At 36.5% G+C, this 23,773-nt stretch overlaps 1 protein-coding gene across 3 annotated transcripts; it reads left to right on the top strand.

Moving 5' to 3' along the window:
- The first annotated feature begins 4,825 nt into the window (after window positions 1–4,825).
- On the top strand, window positions 4,826–19,990 carry LOC104246421 (myosin-11-like). Of its 3 annotated transcripts, XM_009802230.2 has the most exons (38): window positions 4,826–5,133; window positions 6,729–6,857; window positions 7,319–7,462; window positions 7,568–7,713; window positions 7,796–7,952; window positions 8,112–8,170; window positions 8,439–8,598; window positions 8,709–8,858; window positions 8,960–9,096; window positions 9,184–9,330; window positions 10,032–10,133; window positions 10,260–10,317; window positions 10,396–10,497; window positions 11,449–11,486; window positions 11,665–11,791; window positions 11,872–12,042; window positions 12,178–12,309; window positions 12,422–12,531; window positions 12,674–12,734; window positions 13,000–13,177; window positions 13,912–14,117; window positions 14,199–14,318; window positions 14,437–14,535; window positions 14,815–15,036; window positions 15,675–15,814; window positions 16,478–16,589; window positions 16,659–16,703; window positions 16,797–17,051; window positions 17,146–17,304; window positions 17,397–17,591; window positions 17,731–17,874; window positions 18,104–18,174; window positions 18,258–18,357; window positions 18,448–18,504; window positions 18,611–18,667; window positions 18,744–18,824; window positions 18,950–19,032; window positions 19,374–19,990. In XM_009802230.2, the coding sequence occupies exons 1-38, from the start codon at window positions 5,131–5,133 to the stop codon at window positions 19,495–19,497; spliced, it is 4,581 nt and encodes a 1,526-aa protein (XP_009800532.1). In that variant the 5' UTR covers window positions 4,826–5,130; the 3' UTR covers window positions 19,498–19,990. The 3 variants fall into 3 exon arrangements, with proteins under 3 accessions (XP_009800532.1, XP_009800533.1, XP_009800534.1); XM_009802231.2 differs by lacking the exon at window positions 19,374–19,990 and having other exon boundaries at window positions 18,744–18,857; XM_009802232.2 differs by lacking the exons at window positions 4,826–5,133; window positions 6,729–6,857 and having other exon boundaries at window positions 7,376–7,462; window positions 7,578–7,713.
- The last annotated feature ends 3,783 nt before the right edge of the window (window positions 19,991–23,773 follow it).

Raw genomic sequence — 23,773 nt, 5'->3', positions numbered from 1 at the left:
CCTGAAGTGCTGACTAGAATGGCCTAGGAGGATGGCCTCTACCAAAAGAATCCCTGCCTCCGGATGAGGCACCACTGAATCTACCAGAATGATAAGGCCTCTTATCAGAACACCAACCACTCCCCTAAGCCAAAACCATCTCAACCCGCCTGGCCACATTGGCCGCATCCTGGAAAGAAATCTCGCTAGCTGTCTATTTAGCCATCTGCAGTCTAATAGGCTGAGCGAGTCCCTCAATAAACCTCTCCACCCTTTCTCTCTCAGTGGGGAGTATTAGAAGAGCATGATGAGCCAAATCAATAAACCTCATCTCATACTAGGTGACAGTCATAGAACCCTGTTGTAGACGCTCGAACCACCTGCGGTACTCCTCTCTCTGAGTGACGGGAAGAAACTTCTCGAGAAATAGCTGCGAGAACTGGTCGCAAGTGAGAGCTAGTGATCCAGCTGGTCTGGCCAAATAATAATCTCTCCACTATTTCTTGGTAGAACCTGACAGACGGAAAGAAACAAAGTCGACCCCATTGGTCTCCACTATCCCCATGTTCCGAAGAACCTCATGACAGCTGTCTAAATAACCTTGGGGATCCTCTGAAGATGTACCACCATAAGTAGTGAACAGCTTGGTGAACCTGTCCAACCTCCACAAAGTATCGACAAACATAGCTGCTCCATCACCGGTCTGAGCTACTACACCCGGTTGAACTGCTCCAACTGGTTAAGCTGCTGGAGTCTGAAACTGGGGAGCCATCTGCTCCGGAGTGCGGGTAGCGGGAGTCTGTTCTCCTCCCCCAGCCCGAGAGACGGCTGGTGCTACAGGAAGTAAGAATGCCTGAGTGACACTCTCCATAAGGCCCACTAGACGGATTAGAGCATCCTGGAGTACCGGGGTAGCGATAAATCCCTCTAGGACCTGAGCTGGGCCCACTGGAACTGTCTGGGCCGGAACCTCATCATCAAACTCAATTTGAGGCTCCATCGCTGGTGCTGCTGCTCTAGGCTGAGCTCTACCCCTACCTCGACCCCTAGCACGACCTCGTCCTCTGCCTCTCGTAGGAGCTGCTGCTGGGGGCTTGGGCTATTGATCAGCGGATAAAGAAACATGTGTTCTCTCCATCTGTGAAAGAATAGAGTAGAAGTTCAATTAGCATTGAGAAACCAAATCGCACGACAGAGAAGAGTAGAAGTGAAACTGTTCCTAACTCTGTAGTCTTTGGGGGATAAGCACAGACGTCTCTGTACCGATCCCTCAGACTCTACCAAGCTTGTCCGTGAATTGTAGAACCTAAGCAACCTAGAACTCTGATACCAACTTGTCACGGCCCGGATTTCCCACCCTCGAGAGTCGTGATGGCGCCTATTAGTGAAAGCTAGGCAAGCCAACTATTCCGATTAATTTACCCTTTTCATTTTTAACCTCTCAACAATAGCAAGTTAACATATTATAAACAGCGAAAATAATAATGTGGAAGAACGAAATTTAACGATTAAGCTAGTACTAATATGAATCCATAAACATAAACCACCCAGAACTGGTGTCACAATCTCATGGACTATCTAAGAATACTACAAATAGGGTCTGAACAAAATAAATACATGTGTGTCTCTGAAATAGAAAAGAACAGAGAAACAAAATAGGAAGGGAACGCAAAGGCCTGTGGATGCCTGCAGGACTACATCGGGTCTCCGATGGACTGAAGGCAGCAACCCCTAGCTAAGGTCTGTATGCTCCAGTACCGGGATCTGCACAAAAGAGTACAGAGTGTAGTATCAGTACAACCGATTGCATGTATTGAGTAAGTGTCGAGCCTAACCTCGGCGAAGTAGTGACGAGGATAGGACACAACAAACAAATAACCTGCAATTAAACAGTATCTAGCAGAATAACAGTAATAGAAGTAATTTCAAAGTAACGGGGGAGGGCGTACCTTGATCTTCTCAAACCAGTACGCCACTTACCGCTATTTTGGATACAGCCATGTATAGGTATAACATTTCATCCTCCTTGGGCGTGTGCAGCAAAGGCGGGCTAGACAGGTACCGTTTTAGTTCTTCCAAGGCATGTTGGCATTCTGGAGTCCATAGAAGTTGTTCTTTCTTTTGAGTAGGGCGAAGAAAAAGTGGCTTTTGTCCGACGATCTCGATATGAATCTGTCTAGGGCCGCGATCCGCCCTGTCAGCCATTGAATGGCTTTTACGTTGTTTACCACCGTAATCTCTTCGATGGCCTTTATTTTGTCGAGATTGATTTCGACCCCCCTGTTTGAGACCATAAAGCCCAGGAATTTGCCCAAACCTACTCCGAAGGCGCACTTCTCGGGATTGAGCTTCATGTTGTAGCTTTTGAGGATGTTGAAGGTTTCTTGCAAATGGGTCAGATGGGTGAGGACTTACGCGATCACAGGAGAAGCTTCGCGTTCGCGAAGGCTTAGCCCAGCCCTGCCTTCGCGTTCGCGATAAAGGGGTCGCGTTCGCATAGTTCTCCCTAGATTCCCTGACCAGCCCATCCTAAAGCTATGCGTTCGCAGTTGACCGGTCGCGTTCGTGTAGAGCAAACCCCCCAATGCTCCGCGTTCGCGACCTGGGTCTCGCGTTCGCATAGGGTAAAATCCTCCCCAACCCTGTTTCCCTTGACTACGCGATTGCGAAGCATGATGCATCAAACACTAGATACAGCAAAACCTGTAACCTTTCTAAGTGTAAAAACATCTCGTGGCCTATCCGAAACTCACCCGAGCCCTCGGGGCTCCAAACCAAACATGCACAAAACCCTAAAAATATCATACGGACTTACCATGCGATCAAATCGCCGAAATACGCCTCGAACTATGAGTTTAGCATCAAAATCAAAGAAAATATCTCAATAACTCTTAAGTTCAAATTTTTCACAACCGAGGGTCCGATTCACGTCATGTGAAATCCGTTTCTTACCAAATTTTACAGGCACAACTTAAATACCATATAAGACCTGTAGCAGGCTCCGAAATCAAAAATACGGGCCCGATACCATCAAATTCAAACATCTTTAGATTTTCAAAAACTCTTATAATTTCACTTAAACAATTTTCTTCAAAAATTCATTTTTCGGGCTTGGGACCTCGGAATTCAATTTCGAGCATACGCCCAAGTCCCATATTTTTTTACGAACCCTTCGGGATTGTCAAATCACGGGTCCGAGTTCGTTTACCTAAAATGTTGACCAAAGTCAATTTAAATTTAATTTTTAAAGGCAAAAATTAGCATTTTTATCAAATTTTCACATAAAAGCATTCCGGATATACACCCGGACTGTGCATGCAAATCGAGGTGAGATAAAAGGAGGTTTTTAAGGCCAAAGATCATCACATGAAGTTTTTGTGCAATATGTAATTTTAATTATGTTTTATATTTTACCTAGTGGAGGAGGGAAACTTCAGCTCGTTTTCCTAAAGTTTTTAAAGATGAACTAAACAACTTCAGCATCCCATGCTGAAGTTTTTGTGCAATATGTAATTTTAATTTATGTTTTATTTTTACCCAGCGCGGGAGGAAAACTTCAGCTCGTTTTGCTGAAGTTTTTAAAGATGAACTAAACAACTTCAGAATCTTATGCTGAAGTTTTTGTGCAATATGTAATTTTAATTTATGTTTAGCTCGTTTTCATGAAATTTTTACATATGAACTAAATAACTACAGCTTGATTACACTACAAGACAAATACTTCAGCATATGTAAAAACTCAGCTTGTTTAGTAAATAAACCAAAAATTTCAGCATATTTGAATTTGTCGGATTAGAATGTTAGAATTCAACGTGAAACAGATTTAGAATGCAAATTCATTCGTCAGTGTAATCTATCAGTAAAAAGTTCATGTTTCATCCGTCAAACAACTTCAATCAATCAATCAGAAACATATATTCAAGTGTGATTACGAAAATAATTATAGAAACATATATCATGAAATCAATCAGTTTCAAAAACTATTTTGAATTCTGGAGATGAATTGGAATACTTACAATGTATTTTGTAATTTTGAATTTAGAATTTGAATATGGTTCAAATCTGGTTTGCGAGAGGTGATATGAGGAGAGATGGAGTGATGGAGGAGAACCGTAAATTGATTTATGCGTGATGCATCTTTTATATGTTTTGTCAGGGGTATAATGGTCATATTATTACGGATTTTTTGTTAGTTGGCTACCAAATCAATAATTTTTAAAAATAGGTACATGTTAAAAGGTGGCAAAAATATAGGGTATGGCTGCAAATTGCCCATAAGTTTTGAACTAATACCCAAAATTTCGGTTTTTCGATTTAACCGAAAACCGAAACACCAAAATCGTAAAACGCACCGAAAAACTAAAAATTAATAATTTTAAAACCGTGCATCGACCAAAAAATTGAAATTCACGGTTCGGTCGGTATTATGCCCACCCCTAGTCCTGGACACCAAAATTATAAAAAATAGACATCAAATATATACATTGTCGTAGCTATACTTTTAGAAAATTATCATTTATAGCTATATTTGAATTTTATAACAAATCCGCCTGTATTACTGAAACAAAAAATTAACTGTTTTGAAATGAAACAAGAGAGCATCAGCTCAGTCGGGTTAGAGAGGTCTTGCGTTCGCCTCTCAACAAGAGCATTCTATTTTTCTGTATTTCGCATTCGTTGTGTGCGTGTACATACAAGTAATACGGTGGTAATAACTTAAGAATAATAGTTAGGTAAATTATGTAGTTAAGTATGGTAATTAGATTCTAAAGTGTACAATTTATCTATAAAAAAAATAAAAATAAAATAGAGCCAACGCAAAGGGGGAAGCAACGTGCGAGTGAAAGTGGATGCATGAAGAGAGAGAGAGAGAGTGAGGGAGAGGGAGAGGGAGAGGGAGAGAAGAACGGTAGTGAAGGGCAGAGAAATGGGAGAGGATCCGAAATTGCAGGCCTTCCTTATCTCAACAATGTCTCTCTGTCGAAGAATACTCAGAAATCTACTGTTGGATCAAACACACCCAGGCCAACAGAGAGTTTGTTTTGTCCCAAACAATTTCCAGATTAATATCTCAATCACTTTCCTCTCTATTTCCACTGCCCATTGTTTTTCGAATGATTTGAATTTTGAGCATCACATCACAGCTCCACAATGGTACGTCCCCCGGCTCAAATGCTATACTCTCGTCATTGTCTTTTTTTCTATTTTGAAACATTTGCATCCTTCAGGAATTCAAATTTATTAAATTCATCCAAGTCTTAAGTTTGAAGGAGAGTGTGTTACGTATAGGTCACGGGTCCGTGGAAGCAAGCATTAGGGGTAGCTTAGCTTTTGTGCTCCTGGCTGCCTTTTTTTAATTCAAGTTTTAAGTTAATTTTCAACCATTACATTAACAATTTATTAACAGTGTGCGAGTAAATTGTTCACCGTGATAAGACCGGTGACGAAATTTTGTTCTTTAGAATTATATATGCCTTTTAGGAATCCATTGCATGATCATCAAATGCAATAAATTCAGCCTTGAGTTTCTGTGGATTTTGAAAAGTTGATGAAATTGTTCATAATAAAAGAGGGGATTTTTATCGTAAAGGCCGATATTATCCAACGGAAAGTGTGGGATATTGTAACTCACTATGGGCGCTGATAATAAGTATTGATATACACACCTTTCATCCACAAAGGAAGAGGTAACTGTTACTAGTCTGGTTTTGCATGGGAAATATTTTACAGCGGATGTAGAGTATCACATACGGGTTTGGCCAAACCTAGTAGGTTTGACCTAGACCCTGAGTATGTGTTAAAAAATCGACTAAATGTGTATGAATATCAAATTTTCAACCCATTTACTACCAATTGAGGTTGCTGCCCTAGAATTCTGAATCCATAAAATTCAAATCTTGGATCCATCTCTACCATCAGTCTATCCGAAAATTATCATTCTAATTTGTCCTTCTGCACCGTAACAGGTGGAAGGAAAGGTAAAATTAAGTTTATTAGGTTGATATCATGAATTGAAGTTTAAAGTGTATGAAGATTTTTTTAACTGTTCAAAAAAAATCTAGTAGGTTTCTCTGTGTGAATGCTTTAGACTTCCAAGCAATGTTTAAAAGGCATAGTTGGGACTCCCTTCGGGGTGAGTCAACTTTTTAACTGCTCAGACGATAATGGGGCGCTAAAGTTTCATGGGACTAACGCCACGGTCGGCCATGGATGCAGTTGTTTGTCATGTACATCGCAATAATGTTCAACGCACGTGTTACGCCTTGGATTGTCTGCCCTATATGCCTCAAACCATTTTATGTCAAACTTTTTAAGTATCTGTATCCCTTCTGTACAGTATGTTGTTCTATAATTAAGCAATTGGTGACTTAAAAAATTATTGTGTTGTGTGTGTGTATAATTACATCTAGATATATTAATTGATTTTCATGCATATTTTTCTGTGAATATACAAATGCCCTCCCCATGAAAGGGAAAATTTCTTGGCTGTTCCTCTACCTCTTATAACAATGCTATATGTAAGCTATAACCGGGTGGAGAACGCTCAAATAGATTTGTGTCTACCACATTATATCTCTTTGTTTGATTTACTCGTGAGTTTGAATCCACTTGGTGTTAGAGCATTTGTTCAGTTACATTGCATGCATAAGAGATTGTTTGATCATATGTGAGATAAATTTATCACTCATGTGATCAATTATATTGATACATGCTCTTCTTAATTTTTATTTTTGTTTTTGGGCTTTCAGGGCACTGAAGTTAATATAATAGTAGGGTCTCATGTATGGGTTGAGGACCCTGATGTAGCTTGGATTGATGGAGAAGTAAAGAAAATAACAAATGGGGAAGCAGAGATTGAGAGGACCGATGGAAAGAAGGTAGTTTGTTATATATTTTAATTGTTAATTTACTTCTTTCATTTGTTGATATTTATCAAGCACTTGCTTACAGAAATTTACCTCAAAACAAATTGATTATTGACTTATCTTATAGACCTCCGGTGACATCAACTTTTGCTCCTATCATTTCAAGACTAATGCATGCTGCTGAATGGAGTTTCTTGTGGAATCATTATAGTTATCTAATTCTTATACGTTTAACAGTTAATATTATAACTGTATCGTACAGACTTTTAGTGAAGCATCTGTTAACAAGAAACGAAATAAGTCACAATTTGTATCTCCAGACGAGTCGTCTGAAGTCCTTTTTTAATAGAAGATGTGACTGCAAATAATGTCTCCGCCTCCTGCAAGTTAACATCTCGGGTTTGATAAGAAGGCAGACTATCCTATTTTATGGATTGATACATAACATGATACGTTGTCCTCTCATGCTTCAGGTTGTTAGGAAATTGTCGAAAGTTTATCCAAAAGATGTGGAAGCTCCTGCTGGGGGTGTCGATGACATGACAAAACTATCCTATTTGCATGAGCCTGGAGTGCTGCAGAACCTCAAAACCAGATACGAACTTAATGAAATTTACGTAAGATACTGTAGTTATTGTTTGGATTGTGTCTGATTTTATGCTCTTTCTTATGCTACAATACAGACAACAGCGCCCATCTCTTAATATTTGATATAATTACAGACTTATACAGGAAATATCTTAATTGCAATAAATCCATTTCAAAAATTGCCTCATTTGTATGATACACATATGATGCAACAATACAAGGGAGCACCATTTGGAGAATTAAGCCCTCATGTCTTTGCCATTGCAGATGTTGCTTACAGGTTCCTCCCAGTTTAAGCAAACTAATTACAATAATTTGTGTTTTATTGGCATGATATATTGAACTGCCTTTGCTGGAAACAGGGCAATGGTCCATGAGGGGAAAAGCAATTCTATTCTGGTTAGCGGTGAAAGTGGAGCCGGTAAAACTGAGACAACCAAGATGCTTATGCGATATCTTGCCTTTCTGGGTGGCCGTGCAGCAACTGAAGGGCGCACTGTGGAGCAACAAGTCCTTGGTGTATGATAACATGTCATTGATAACCTATTATGTGCTCTTCAATTTTTCAATCACCCATTCCATTTTCACATAATTATCCTCTACTTTCTGATTTAGATTATTTTAAGCTAATGTAATATTTACTCTCATGATCTTTTGCATGAACCCACTCAAGTGCAGTCTAATCCTGTTCTTGAAGCATTCGGCAATGCGAAGACTGTTAGAAATAACAATTCCAGGTCAAGCTCTTTAGCACTTTTCATTTCAGCCTTTAATTTTTATGTGTTCCAGTTAATGTATTCTCGACTTGGTTAATTATTCTGAGATATATTTTCCATCAAAAAGTGCAACAGGAGATTGAACTGCTTGTTTTGCTTATCTTATACTTCCTAGTAGTAGAGAAGCTATTTTCGAAGTCAACTTGTGATCAAAGATAATCGATACCATAACAATTACCATATTAGAGTGAAGATGTTTAATGCTCTCCTTAATCTAAAACTGCTGCAGCCGTTTTGGCAAATTCGTTGAGATTCAGTTTGACAAACATGGAAGGATATCAGGAGCAGCAATCAGGACCTACCTCCTTGAGAGATCCCGTGTTTGCCAAATTTCTGATCCTGAGCGCAACTACCACTGTTTTTACCTTCTTTGTGCCGCCCCCCAAGAGGTACTTTTCTATTGCAATAAGAACTTCAATGACATTATGAAAGATTTGTAGGATTGCATCGAATTTCTTTGGTGGCAGTATGTTGCTGACAATCTTCCTAATCATTGTAGGAGATTGAGAAGTATAAGTTGGGACATCCCAAAACGTTTCACTATCTTAACCAGTCAAAATGCCATGAGCTTGTTGGTGTGAGTGATGCTGATGAGTACCTTGCCACTAGAAGAGCAATGGATGTTGTCGGAATTAGTAAACATGAGCAGGTATATTATCTTGCACAGTTCGTCCAGCTTCATTTTTCTATTTGCATCTGGGTAAAGAATAATTAAAGGGTACCTCTAACTCTCTCTCTCCCCCCACTCAGGAAGCAATTTTTAGAGTTGTTGCTGCGATTCTCCATCTTGGTAATATTGACTTTGCAAAAGGAAAAGAGGTTGATTCATCAGTTATTAAAGAGGACAAACCCAAATTCCATCTCAAAACTGCAGCAGAGCTTCTGATGTATGGAAGATTCTTAATGTCACCGTTCATTCAGATGTTATGTGGCTGTGATAATGGTTGGAAATTCTGATTTTCCTAATGTTTTAGGTGTGACCCTGTAGCTTTGGAAGATGCGTTATGCAAAAGGGTGATGATCACCCCTGAAGAAGTGATAAAACGAAGCCTTGATCCTCGCAGTGCTGAAATAAGTAGGGATGGTCTGGCTAAAACAATATATTCTAGACTATTTGATTGGTAAGAAGCTTAGTTTTCATTACCATGTGTGAATAATATACTAGCTATTGGCTCTGTGCTAGGAACTGGAGACTCATTCTGTTTATTTACTTATGCCTTAATGTAAAACAAGATACTCCTTCTGTCCCAATTTATGTAAAGGGATTCAGGGTACGAGAGTCTAAGTACCTAGTTTTCAGTGTGAATTTAGGCATAGATTCTTCAAGTTTTTCAAAATAAACATTACATATTTGAAAACTACACAAAAGGTACTATACCAACATGGTTAACAAGTCAAAATATTTAAAAAGAGTTTAATAAAATTGTAGGCAAAAAAAAAAACTCACTCCCCAAATAGTAACATTTTCACATAAATTGGGATAAAGGGAGTATTATTAGCAATTATTGTAATTCGAAGATATTGAAAGATTTGTTCACTGTGAGACTAACAAATAAAGAGTTCAAGTTGAAGTAAAAATGTTGATTTGAGATATTAGAGTCATTAAAACTAACCATGGAATATACTGGAAAGAAAAGAAGATGAGCAAATATGTGCCTTATATATATATGTGTGTGTGCGCGCGCACACACATATATGTGTATGTACCCATTTTTTCTTAATCAGCACGTGGATTCAGACCTGAAGTAAGTTCCCACTAGTGCATGATTGATTTACTAATTTCATATTGTCATGTAAATTAGTCTCTCTTGGGAAAATACAGGTTGGTAGACAAGATAAATGTCTCGATTGGACAAGATCCCCAGTCTAAATGTCTCATTGGAGTCCTTGATATCTATGGTTTTGAAAGCTTTAAGCACAACAGGTAGCTGCTAATCTTTAGCTTGCTTTTCTAATTTACCATAATATTGTTCCATCTAAAAGAATTGTTTACATGAGTGGTCAAAGATTTGCAACTCGTGTTTGTGTCTCATTATATCACGCTTTGCAGCTTTGAGCAATTCTGCATAAATTATACAAATGAGAAGTTGCAGCAACATTTCAATCAGGTTTACTTTTCGATATTACTGGCAATGTAAGCATTGATTTTGTATGTATTGTTTCTCAAGTCCGTTGCGGCTTTACAGCATGTGTTCAAGATGGAACAAGAAGAATACAAAAGAGAGGCCATTGATTGGAGCTACATCGAGTTTGTGGATAACCAGGATGTTCTAGATCTTATTGAAAAGGTAATTGCACTTTTCTCTAAATATACTACTTGAGAATTATTAGTTTGTTTAAACAGATGTAACTTCATCCAATGAAAAATATTTCTCAAGTGGCAAGGTTGAGGTCTCAAGACTCAAAGGTCTTGGTTTCAATTCTTGCTGGTCACATTTCTTTAGATTTAATGTATTTCCTCTTATGGGAATAGTCTGGTTATTGTTCTCAAGAAACTGTCATTTGTAACTCTCCCAAACAGTGGGTAAGTGGCATCACTTTTCTCAAATAACCAAAGAAAGAATTTAAGTTCAAACTAGACGGTTAGAATTTGGACTTCTACTTACCTCTCAAAAAGAAAAAGAAAAAAGAAATTGAACTTCTACGTTATCAGACAGCAATACCCCGTAGATTTCAAAATTTTCTGTAATTATATCACAAACGTCTTGTTAACTTTATTGCATTAGATATTGGATGTCTTCTTCTTTTAAGATTGCAAGTATTGTTATGGCTGCTTATCAAAAAGAAATGTTCTGGTTGTGTATGAATTGGGTTATTGTTATCCAAAAAGAAATATCTCCTTGCTTATGGGATCCTAGGTATTTTAGAAATTTAGAATTTAGCTAATAAATGTGCGAGGTGTATATTAGCAAAAGGTTCAGTTGTTAGGCTACTTGAAAAGTGGAATTCTCTATGCTGCTCTGCTTCCCTAGAGAAAGAAGCTATAATGAAACTATTGCTCTATGATCTTTGTGAGGGTAAAAGATCTGCGGGAAAAAACTTCTTGTGAGTGAAATATATGAGTCTATCCATAGTGACTAACAAAATACCCTCACGTGAAAGAGTAAGAAACAATCTCAACTTTTGACCAGCATGAAAACTCCAGAACAGACTTCTAACTTATCATTTAAAAAAAGAAATAATAATGCTGCTCATTGGTGTTACAATTAGTTTTATAATTGTGGTATTTCCCTTTGCAGAAACCAGGTGGAATTGTTGCTCTGCTAGATGAAGCTTGGTACGATAATATCCCATCAGTTTGGTCTTTATTATGAAAAATGATTGTATGCAACTTAATTGTTACTTAAGTTTTCTGTTCCTCATTATTGTTGTGTTGTACTATTGAGTTTAAGATTATAACTCTGTTTAAGTTAAATGATAAAATTTGTCTTCATTATTTACTTTCTATTTTCCAGTATGTTCCCAAAGTCAACACATGAAACATTCTCTAACAAGCTATATCAGACATTCAAAGTTCACAAGCGCTTTGTCAAGCCCAAACTGTCTCGTACAGATTTCATAATTTCACATTATGCTGGAGAGGTGAGTCCAATACCCAACAGCTATTTCAGTATAGAGTGATTTGCAATTTACATTTCCTAATTTAATACATTTATTATTAGGTGCAATATCAATCCGACCAATTTTTGGACAAAAACAAGGACTATATAGTGCCTGAACATCAAGACCTCCTAAGTGCTTCAAAATGCTCTTTTGTAGCAGGACTCTTCCCTTCAGTAGGTGAAGAGACTTCAAAGTCGTCAAAATTTTCTTCAATTGGTTCACGCTTTAAGGTATTCTTGCATTATGGGCCCTGATTTGATTTATTAAATGATGAAATGTGTTACCTTTAATATATGCTGATCATTAGTCTTCCTTCTAAAACTGTCAATTTTCTTGTGCTGACGAAATTACAAACTTAAATGCAGTTACAATTACAGTCGTTGATGGAGACACTGAATGCTACAGAACCTCACTACATCAGATGTGTAAAGCCTAATAATCTCCTAAAACCTGCTATATTTGAAAATGACAACATTATGCGACAATTGCGCTGTGGTGTAAGTAATCTCCATCTTACTAAATCCCAGAATTGGGAAAAGGAGGGGAAAGCATAGATTTTTGTTTAATTGTGATAGTTATTGATTATAACCAACATGCTTTTCTTTTAAGGGTGTTTTAGAGGCAATTAGAATCAGTTGTGCTGGATTCCCTACCCGTCGCCCTTTCTTTGAATTCATACACAGATTTGGGCTCCTAGCGCCGGAGGTTTTGCAAGGGAGGTATGTACCTTGTTTTCGTTTGAACAGATTGTCAAGAACTGACAGTACTTTGAGATGTCTTACCTTTGCTGAATTTGTTTGAAGAAGTATTTTCTCTAGGATTATCCAATGACTCTGAATGAAATACATTTTTGCATGGCAGTTATGAGGAAAAAGTTGCTTGCACGAAGATTCTGGAAAAATGGGGTCTGAAAGGGTTTCAGGTAATCTTAGTTTTTTTCCTCCTGCTTAGGTAGCAGTATGAATTCATCATCTATTTCATCAGTATAGTTCTTATATTTCTGATTCACAAATTCAGAGGAGAGTTCGTTCCTAAGGTCATATGGGATCATATCTAAACCTCTACTCCACATTAGTATCAAGCTTGTTATCTGCAAATGTGATTGAAAAGGACAATTCACATTCACAATATGAGATTCGGTGATTAGCTCCTGTCTAAATGATTATTTGATTACTTTGCTTTTACAGATAGGAAAGACCAAGGTATTCCTAAGGGCTGGACAGATGGCTGAGTTGGATGCACGACGAGCAGAGGTTCTTAATAATGCAGCCAAAGTCATACAACGACGAATAAGAACTCACATTGCTCGTAAACAATTCATTGCATTGAGAAAAGCTGCCATATCTTTACAGTCTCTATGTAGAGGTGAGGCATCTTAAAGCTATTTAACATTTTGAAAACTTGGTGACACAAGGTACTAAAGTTCATAATGGAAAACAATCTTATGAGTTGAACTACATCTTCTTAGCAGTGTATGCTTCCTTGTTTTCTGCTAAGTTGCTCGGACTCTTCACTTTGGGTGCCGCACCCGTGTCGACACGACGTGGGTGCAGGTGTGGGATCCGTACCTGGTAAACCAATTTTGGGTACTTTGACCAAAATCAACGGAGAATTCTTGGACAGATATAATGAATTTTGAAATAAAAACAAACGCTATGATGAAATTGTTGAAAATGGAAGACTTTGTATATAGAAATTTCTATCTCAGTCATTTTTCTTTTATCTCCTTCTCGGATTCTCCTCTTGATCAATATTTTCTCCTTCTCGGAATACATTATAAGTTTTCCATATAATGTTTCATAATTTAGACATATTTTTATAATTCTATTTTTAGATATTTGAATTACTTTTAGCCGAATCACCGCACCCGTATCCGTACCTGGATCCGTACCTCCAAATCTTAAAATTTAGATCATGAAGGATCCGACCTCTAGATGCGCACCCATATCGGACACGCGCAACCGAGTCCGAGCAACTTAGGTTTTCTGTTTCAAGAACAAAAATCCATAAAGGAAAAAAGATATATCTGAAGGAACAAAGAGGCACTAGGCAGAGTAGAATTCATTCTCAAAACGCATGTCCTATTTTTCACATTTTAGGTAAACTGGCATGCAAAATTTATGCGCAAATAAAGAGGCAAGCAGCTGCTGTAAAAATTCAGAAGAACGCACGTGGATATCATGCTAGAAAGGCCTATAAGAAACTCAAGGTCTCAGTGCTCATGGTGCAGACTGTTTTGCGAGCTATGGATGCTCGTAAGAGATTCAGATTTAGGAAGCAAACTGAAGCTGCAATAATAATTCAGGTTAGAATTCCTGTGTGCTATATGAGTTCATGATTTATATGGTATTGAAATGAGCCTAAGATTAGTCTTTATCCTCCTCAGGCACGGTGGCGTTGTCATAAAGCTTTTTCATTTTATAAAAGGCTGAAAAGAGGGGCACTTGTTGCACAATGCAAATGGAGGGGAAGAGTTGCCAAAAAGGAACTAAGGAAGCTTAAAATGGTAAGAATACTATTTTGTAATCCAATAAGAAACATAAAAACACATCTCTTATTACAATGTCTCATGATGTAATAATTATTAGTGTACTCTTATTTCATGATTTTTCAACTACATGCAGGCTGCAAGGGATACTGGTGCGCTCAAAGAGGCAAAGGATAAGCTCGAAAAGCAGTTGGAGGAGCTTACGTGGCGGTTGCAACTGGAAAAACGTCTAAGAGTAATCTTATGTTTTAGCTCATGTTTTATTTTTATAAATCACATTTTCAAAGTGCATAGCTGTGTCGTTTTATTCTTTGTGCACCTGTGTGTAGATATATCAACAGATACATTACATAACAAGAAGAAACTCTTGCTAGCGTGCTAAATTTGCCTGTTACTATTGCATCCTGTTGTTACTATTATTTCCAGCCGTGTTACACCATTCTGTAGGCGTACAATAGAGTGAAATTGTCCGACTTAATTGTCAGATATAATAACTGCTCAAATCATCACGCAGACTGACTTGGAAGAAACAAAAGCACAAGAGATAGCAAAATTGCAAGACGCTTTGGAAGTTATGCAAAAAAAAGTTGATGAAGCAAATGCGTTGGTTGTCAAGGAACGAGAAGCTGCAAAAAAGGCTATTGAAGAAGCACCTCCTGTAATCAAGGAAACTCCAGTTTATGTTGAAGATACAAAGAAAGTAGAATCTCTAATGGAAGAAAATAGCAGTTTAAAGGTAATCCAATTGACTAGGTTCTCATTCTGTTGTGGTGCTGAATATGACAATCTATTGAGCATTAATAAGTGTTCTTTGAGAAAACCTTGCATTTAATTCATAATTTAAACGAAAAATAATCACCATGTTAGAAGAGTAACCATTTATTACTTTTGATACTATCTCAGTAGCCTGAAAAACACACTTGAGTATTGGTAATTTTAAAAATACATAAGCATGATTCTGCCTGATAGAGAAGAATGTGAAAATTCCAATAAATGCTTGAAGTACATAGTTTCAAATACCTTGGGAGGATCTTTTCTTATCACATTTTGACTGAATGGAATTTAAGATCATAGTAATCCCAGAACAGTTTGAAATGAGCGAGGTTCAAAAGTTAAAACCGATTCTTGTATTTCCAGCTGTAGAGACTTTCTTGTATTTCCTGCTGCAGAGACTTGTGGAAGAGTAAATGCTGACTAATTATCTTTTTGTGGCTTATCCAAAAAATAAAAAATAAAAATAAATACAAATTAGATGAGCAATAAAGGTGAATGTTGAATATCATTTCATAACATCTCCCGAAAGGATCATAATATGCAATGAATCTAGCCTATGCTTGCTATGCTTATAATCTTAGCAAATTGTGTTCTGACCAGGTTTCTTTAGAACAAGAAAAGCAGAACTGTGATGACTGGAAGAGGAAGTATACTGAGGCACAAGAATCTGGGGAAGAAAGTCGCAGGAAGTTAGAAGAAACTGAAAAAAGAGTGCATCAACTCCAGGAATCCCTGAAAGTGTAATCAGCTTGCTCTCACAATGCCTTATTTCAGTTATATTACATTCCATCTTATAAGATGAATTGTTTTAAATTGTAATATGCTTTTTTGTCTTGTTCATTTTCTATGTACAAATATTTGCAGTGTTGAATAAGGTCAAATAATGACAATGCATGCTGATATGACTAACTCATCATAAAATTAACACCGTCACAAATTTTATTGAATAAATCTTATAGCAACGATGCATTTAAGAGTTGCCATCAGAACATTGTGGCTAATGAGATATTGACCTACCGACATGATGTTAATTGTGAAAGAAATAATATGATCATCTAGGCGAAAACATTAAAGTAGTAGGTGGAGTAGGCCTAGGATATTATGAATTACATTAGGAGAACATAATATTTCGATGACAAACAGCTTTACTCAAACAATTTAGATGATGCATTCAACACCATCATGTACAAAGGACTAATAGAATAGTCCTTCCACTTGTCCGTCCAAGAACTTTAAGAGTAGTCAGTAGTCATGTCTAGATAATTCTTGGAAGTTTTAAATAGGTTTCTAGTCTTTTGAAAGTAATATTTTAATGCAATATGATTGTGTTGCATTTTCCTTTTCTAAAGAATTATCTGATTTTATATTTATTTATATGTTGCTGCTGAAACTTGCAAAATCAGGCTAGAGGAGAAGATGACAAACTTAGAGTCAGAAAACAAAGTTTTCCGTCAGCAGGCTGTGTCAATGGCACCTAATAAGTTCCTCTCTGGACGCTCTAGATCTATTATCCAGGTACATGTATTTCTTGTGTAGAATTCTTTTAGGAATGGAATAATCTGAAGTTTTCTGTTCAATTGACAGAGAACTGAGAGTGGTCGCGGTTATGAGGATACAAGAATGCACGTGGTAAAAATACCTTCCTTATAAGACTTGTGTTGCCAAATTCTTCTCGCATGCCTGCAAATTTTGTTGCTCATATTCTCACTTGCATTATATTAGGATCTTCATAGCCCTTCATTGAACCAAAGGGATCTCCCTGAAGCAGAGGATAAACCGCAAAAATCACTTAATGAGAAACAGCAAGAGAACCAGGAGTTGCTGATTCGTTGTATTACACAAAACTTGGGCTTCGCAGGAAACAGGCCAATTGCAGCCTGCATCATTTATAAGTGCCTTTTGCAGTGGAGATCTTTTGAAGTTGAGAGAACCACAGTGTTTGACCGAATAATCCAGACGATTGGTCATGCTATTGAGGTTTGAGCTACAAAATCCAGTTCTCCTTAAACTTTATGTCCTCGCTTTTTAAATTATAATTGCTTCTTTTAATTCCATTTCTGCGTTGGTACAGAAAACCCAGGACAACAATGATATACTGGCTTATTGGTTGTCAAATGCTTCTACTCTTCTATTGCTACTTCAGCGAACACTCAAAGCAAGTGCTGCTGCAGCAATGACTCCTCTACGTCGGCGATCCTCATCGGCATCTCTGTTTGGGAGGATGTCGCAGGTGGGAAGTTAACAAAATATTAACAAGTTCTACTTTTTATTAAGGAAGTTTGAGACTAGCTCCTTAAGATGTTCATTATTATTGATTTTCAGAGTTTCCGCGGAAACCCTCAAGGAGTCAACCTTTCCTTTGTGACTGGAGGAGTTGAAACTCTACGCCAAGTAGAAGCCAAGTACCCTGCCCTGTTGTTCAAGCAACAACTTACAGCATATGTAGAGAAAATTTATGGAATGATTCGTGACAATTTGAAAAAGGAGATTTCTCCGTTGCTGGGGTTGTGTATCCAGGTAAGCGTAGAAAATATTTCCAGAGACATGTCTAGGACATGTTTTTTGCATTATATATTACTCTTTACCTCATTTTTGGTTATCTTGTATTTTTCCTTTGTCATTTGCATGAAAACAGTTTTCTTGGATATGTTATTAGGCACCACGAACTTCAAGAGCAAGCTTGGTTAAAGGGTCCTCACGTTCAGTAGCTAATACAGCAGCTCAGCAAGCTTTGATTGCCCATTGGCAGGGAATTGTAAAGAGCTTGGGGAATTTCTTGAACACATTAAAAGCAAACCATGTTAGTGAAGCTGATTTTTCCCTTCGCTCAATTATTTTGAACCCCTTTTCAGTGTAAACAATTTGTTCCTAGCGGATAGATTTTTTATCCAGCAAACATTGGCTCAGCAGAATTAGCAATGTTATAAGAAGAGATGGTTAATTAGCTTAGAAATAGTTGATAAACCTTTGATTCCAAAATATCATGCAGCTAACTTCCGATCTTGCCTTTCCTGATTTGATACTTTCAGGTGCCCCCATTTTTAGTTCGTAAAGTATTCACTCAGATATTTTCATTCATCAACGTTCAGCTTTTTAACAGGTGCAGCTATAGGCTTCTGTTTGCATGCAGTTTTCTCCAATGCATTTAAAAGTTTCCTCATGTGACTGTAAATAATTTCACAGCCTTCTCTTAAGACGGGAGTGCTGTTCATTTAGCAATGGTGAATACGTCAAAGCAGGACTGGCAGAATTGGAACACTGGTGCTTCACGGCAACTGATGAGGTATGATGGATCAGATATTTTATTATGTTGGCATTCCTGAAAGTTATATTTAACCCCGAAGTTAAAAAAAAAAAAAAAAAAAAAAAACAGTATGCAGGATCAGCATGGGATGAGCTGAAGCATATCAGACAGGCAATTGGTTTTCTTGTAAGCATTATCTTACATTTATCATTTTCATTTAACATGTTTCTTTCATTTTTTGAAAGTAGGATGGTAAAGAGTTCTCAAATATTCTCCATTCTCCTTGCTGTAGGTTATACATCAAAAACCCAAAAAGACACTGGATGAAATAAGCCATCAACTCTGTCCAGTAAGTGATATCAATTTGAAGGAAGAATTAGCTGGCGTGTCATTAAAGGTCACTAATGATATCTTTTTTTCTCCAGGTTCTTAGCATCCAGCAGTTGTATAGGATCAGTACAATGTACTGGGATGACAAGTATGGTACACACAGTGTGTCACCGGATGTAAGTTTCTATGGATGCCATTAGTCAACCTAGGTTAGAGTCATATTCTTCAAAAGATATAATTTAGATAACATGTTTACACAGTAAAATTAACCAAGGGCAAGGTTTTTATGCAACTGCATTAGGTTATATCCAGCATGAGGGTGTCGATGACTGAAGATTCAAATCATGCAGTCAGCAACTCTTTTCTCTTAGATGATGATTCAAGGTTAGCATCAAAATGCTTGTAATTAGTTGTACTTGGTACCTTGCTTTTGTGTGATTAATTCACTCTGAATCTCATTAGGACTAGATCTGAAAAGTAGTCTCGAACATTTACTGGGAACATCAGTCCTTCCCAGTTCAGGTTTTCAATATTTAGGGAAAGACTCTAATTTCAATGTTGCAATTTTAGATTATTTAGGTGCATGTTATCAAGCAGAAGATTACAAGTGGTTAAGGTGCAAATAAATGCGCATAAGACAAACTATTATTGTTGTATTTCAGTAAACTTCCTTTTTATGCCTCTTTAAGCCAATTGCTGATGCTTCTTAATGGTGCAATTTGCAGCATCCCATTTTCAGTTGATGACATATCAAAATCAATGGAACAAATAGATATAGCTGACATTGAACCTCCTCTTCCTCTCCGTGAGAATTCAGGCTTTAGCTTTTTGGTGCCACGGACCAATTAATCAGTCAATTTGAGGCACAGGACGTCGTCATCTTCAGTTCACTTGAGAGGGAATAGATGATTATCTGACTACTTTTGTGGATGTTCTTTAGAGGCAGATCTAATTTGTTAGCTTCTGTGAACTTCAGAATTCAAAGAAATGCACCAGTCCCTGCCTCAGACTCACGGGGGCGCTAAAGAAGAGCATGAGGAAGATTTACATAACAGTTTCCACCCGAAACATAGAAGCATTGCTGCACTCATCTTTATACATAATTTTCATTTCACTTTGTAATACAAGTAGGAGAGTTATGAATTAGCTGTACACAACTAGGTCCATATTTCATAAATGATAGAGCTGCAGCACTCCAGTTTTGTAGGAGGAGGGTGAACAAGAATACTCAAAATGTTAGTTGAATCTGTATTTTATACTCCATTAAAATATGTATCTTTTTTACCACAGAAGCTATACTTGTGTTTGTCATGTAAAGAAAGACACTGTATGAGTTTTTGGACATGTATGGATGTTAGCTTCTTTTACAATTTTACACAATTGATCATAGTCTATACATGCTTTCATCTGTTTCTGCAAGAGGACTGTGGTATCAGGATGGATCGTGTTGGTTGATTCATGAAGGAAATTTTACCCCCTATATATACCCTATTTATTATAAACCAAAATTATTTTATAATATTATTTTCTATAGCTACCTTATATATTTTATAGCAAAATAGGTATTTATAGTAGGGGTGTACAAAGGAAATCGACAAACCACACCAAACCGATAATCCGAATCAAACCGAGAGAAAAAACCCGACTATGGTTTGGTTTGATTTGATTTGGTGTTGGAAAAAAAATCCGACCATAATTGGTTTGGTTTGGTTTGGTTTTAACTAAAAAAAAATCAAACTAACCCGACATTACATGTATAGAAGTTTTAAATTTATTTAATACATAAAAATATTTATTGTAATATAGTGTATCAATATTTCTTAAACATTTTCATAATTTTATCTTTAAACGTATTATTTTAAACTTGGACTTATAATTCTTGAATGCTACAATAAGTTTTATAGTCAATATTAATGCTAATAAAAGACATTCAATTAAATTATACTAGGAATGACAATAGTGTTGGATATCTATTTTTTAGTTTTTCCATGGTTTAGATAAAATGCACAACTTCTTTTTTTATAGTGTTTAGTCATGTAAAAATAGTACTTGTTAGTCGTACTTATTTTAGCAACTTAGTAATTCTAGATCATGTTTATTTTCATTATGGCTTATTAATAATATTTGTTTTATGCGATTTTATTATATTTATTATTAAATATTTTTGTACAATGTCATAGCTCATCTCATGTTTCTTGTTATTTTCTTGAAAAAACCTTATATAGTTATGTCTTACTAGGATCAAAAAAATATTTGGAGCACAAATTCTATGTTTTGTGCTATGAAAACTTTATGAAAAAAAATAAATCAAAATAACCCGAAAACATAAAAAATCTGAGAAAAATCAAGATTGAAAAACTCAATTTTTATTGGTTTTTGTTTGGCCTTTAGATTTAATCCCGACACAATTGGTTTGGTTTGGTAATTAGAAAACTCGAACCAACCCGGCCTATGTACACACCTAATTTATAGTATATACTACAATTGAGGCATGAAATACGCTATTTATGACTTTTCTTTCTTTCAATTAACACACAATTCTCTCTCATAATTTTTCTTATTTCTCTCTCTCTCTCTCTCTCTCTTCCCTCTCTCTCTCTCTTTTGAGATGTCACGACCCAAAATTTCCACATTTGGGTCCGTGATGGCGCCTAACATTTCACTTGCTAGGCAAGCCAACTTTAGAATAATATTAACCATTTTTAACAATTTTAAATTCAATTTAATATCAAAGAAACAATGCGGAAGTAACTCTGATATAAAACAATTAATCCATAATACTAGCGATGTCTAAAAACCCATCCCAGAACTGGCGTCACAAATGCACGAGCTACTAGAATAATACAAATAAAGGTCTGAATGAAAATAAAGCTGGCTGAAAGAAATACACAGCTATGAAAAAGTGGCAGGGGACTTCAGAGCTGCGAACGCCTTGCAGCTATACCTCAGGTATCCTGTAAATAGCTGAATCCGAGCAAGTCTAATGTGCGTCGCTAGGATCAACTCCAGTATCTGCACAAAAGAGTGCAGTGTATAGTATCAACACAACCGACCCCATGTACTGAGTAAGTGTCGAGCCTAACCTCGACGAAGTAGTGACGAGGCTAAGGCGAGGCAATGTAACTTAACCTGCAACATTATATATAATAAAGCAATAAAATAATTCTACACCAACAAGAAAGATAAACTGTAACATTAAATAAAATAGCTCAGTCGCCTATTCCAGGCCTCAGCTGTAACCAAGATCTCGCACAAATCTCCAAATTTCCAAACTTCACATTAAAATAACCATATGTGCAGAGTATGAGAAACAGTAGAGTAAAACAGTAAATTTTCCAAATCTTGTATTAAAAATCCGTAAAACATAAATGTCCTCCCTTATTACTATCTTGTTGCGGTATGCAACCCGATCCCACCTGTCCACCCTTATCGCTATCATTTATTTCACTTGTCTACCCTTATCGCTATCATTTATTTCACCTGTCCACCCGTATCACTATCATTTATTTCACATGTCCACCCTTATCACTATCATTTATTTCATTTATTAAAAAAATTCACAATTCAGGCCAAGCCTTTCACAACACTTTTATCTCAACAAATGTAAACAGAAAACCGTACTTCTCATAAACTCATCAATATTATCTCAAAATGAAACCAGCAGGAATACATACATACATACATACATACATACATACATACATACATACAAACATACATACATACATACATACATATATACATATATATACATATATATATACATATATATATATATATATATATATATATATATATATATATATATATATATATATAACGTAAAATAACGTCAACCCACTCAATCTTTATGTACAATAATGAAACCAAGGAAAGCAACTAATACTTTTTCAAAAAAATAAATAATTGCAACAAGGCTTATCAACAAATTAACAAGCCAAGTAATCATAGAAACAACAATGAACATGAAACAATTAAAACATGAAGCAATTATATTGGAAGCGGGGAAAGGATCATGTAAGCAGAAAATCAGGTGGCGCATAGATACTCGTCACCTCACCTATACACCACACACATGAAATTTCATATAATAATTAAGTTGGAGATTCCTATTCCCTCAAGTCAAGGTTAAACCAAGTACTTACCTCGCTTTGCAATTTCAATAATTACTCGGCCACAACTTTCCCTTTTTGAATTTGTCTCTAAAATCTTCAAATCTATTCATAAACAATTCGAAATACTCAACACGAATCATAGGAATTAATTCCAAATGAATTTACTAATTTTTCGGATTAAAATTCGAAATTTAACTCAAAAACTGCACGTGGGGCACACGTCTCGGAATCCGACGAAACTCATAAAATCTAACAATTCATTCTGATATGAGTTCAACTATACAAAATTATCGAATTCCGACATCGGATTGGCTTACAAATCTTAAATTTTTGTTTTTGGAAGATTTTACAAAAAATCTAAATTTCTTCCATCTAAATCCGAAAATAAATGATGAATATTGACATGGATTTATGAAATATAATCACTTGCGGATAGAGAATACTTACCCAAGTCGAATTCGTGAAAAATCCCTTTGGAATCGCCCAAATCCGAGACTCAAAATTCAAAAATGAGTAAAAATGGCTAACTCTTATTTTTAAGTATTCTGCCTAGGCAAGTCGCATGTGTCAAATGCGACTGTCTCATATTTCCGGGCAAACAAAAGCTGCTACCAGCCTTCAGTCAATCGACCATAACTTTCTCCACAAATGTCCGAATGATGAATGGTTTAACTTTCTGGAAATTAAATTCCAAGGGCTACAAATTTTGTGTTTTGATAATTTTCAGATTCCTTATATATTTTGAGATATAAGCTTCCAAAATAACCTCCTCGCATCAAAACTTTCTGGGAAATTTCAAAATAGCTTTACCATCCCTTATTCAATCGGTCATAACTTTCTGTACAAATATCCAAATGATGAATAGTTTAATTTTCTGCAAACTAGAATGCAAGAGCTACAACTTTCGTGTTTTGTACATTTTCAGATTCCTTATAGATTGCTAGATATAAGCTTCAAATTAGGCTCCACAATTGCACAGTTGCTGTCCAAAGACAGCTTCTGCAACAGAA

The sequence above is a fragment of the Nicotiana sylvestris genome, chromosome 5 (genome assembly GCF_000393655.2).
Source record: "Nicotiana sylvestris chromosome 5, ASM39365v2, whole genome shotgun sequence".
In the NCBI taxonomy this organism is placed as follows: domain Eukaryota; kingdom Viridiplantae; phylum Streptophyta; class Magnoliopsida; order Solanales; family Solanaceae; genus Nicotiana; species Nicotiana sylvestris.
Note: the sequence above shows the minus strand (reverse complement) of the source record. Positions and strands in the feature narration are given on the sequence as shown.

Coding starts and splice junctions, on each gene's coding strand:
- LOC104246421 (XM_009802230.2), top strand. Junction 12,532..12,673: donor CCGGAGGTTTTGCAAGGGAG/GTATGTACCTTG, acceptor TTTGCATGGCAG/TTATGAGGAAAAAGTTGCTT. Junction 14,118..14,198: donor AAGCTGCAATAATAATTCAG/GTTAGAATTCCT, acceptor TATCCTCCTCAG/GCACGGTGGCGTTGTCATAA.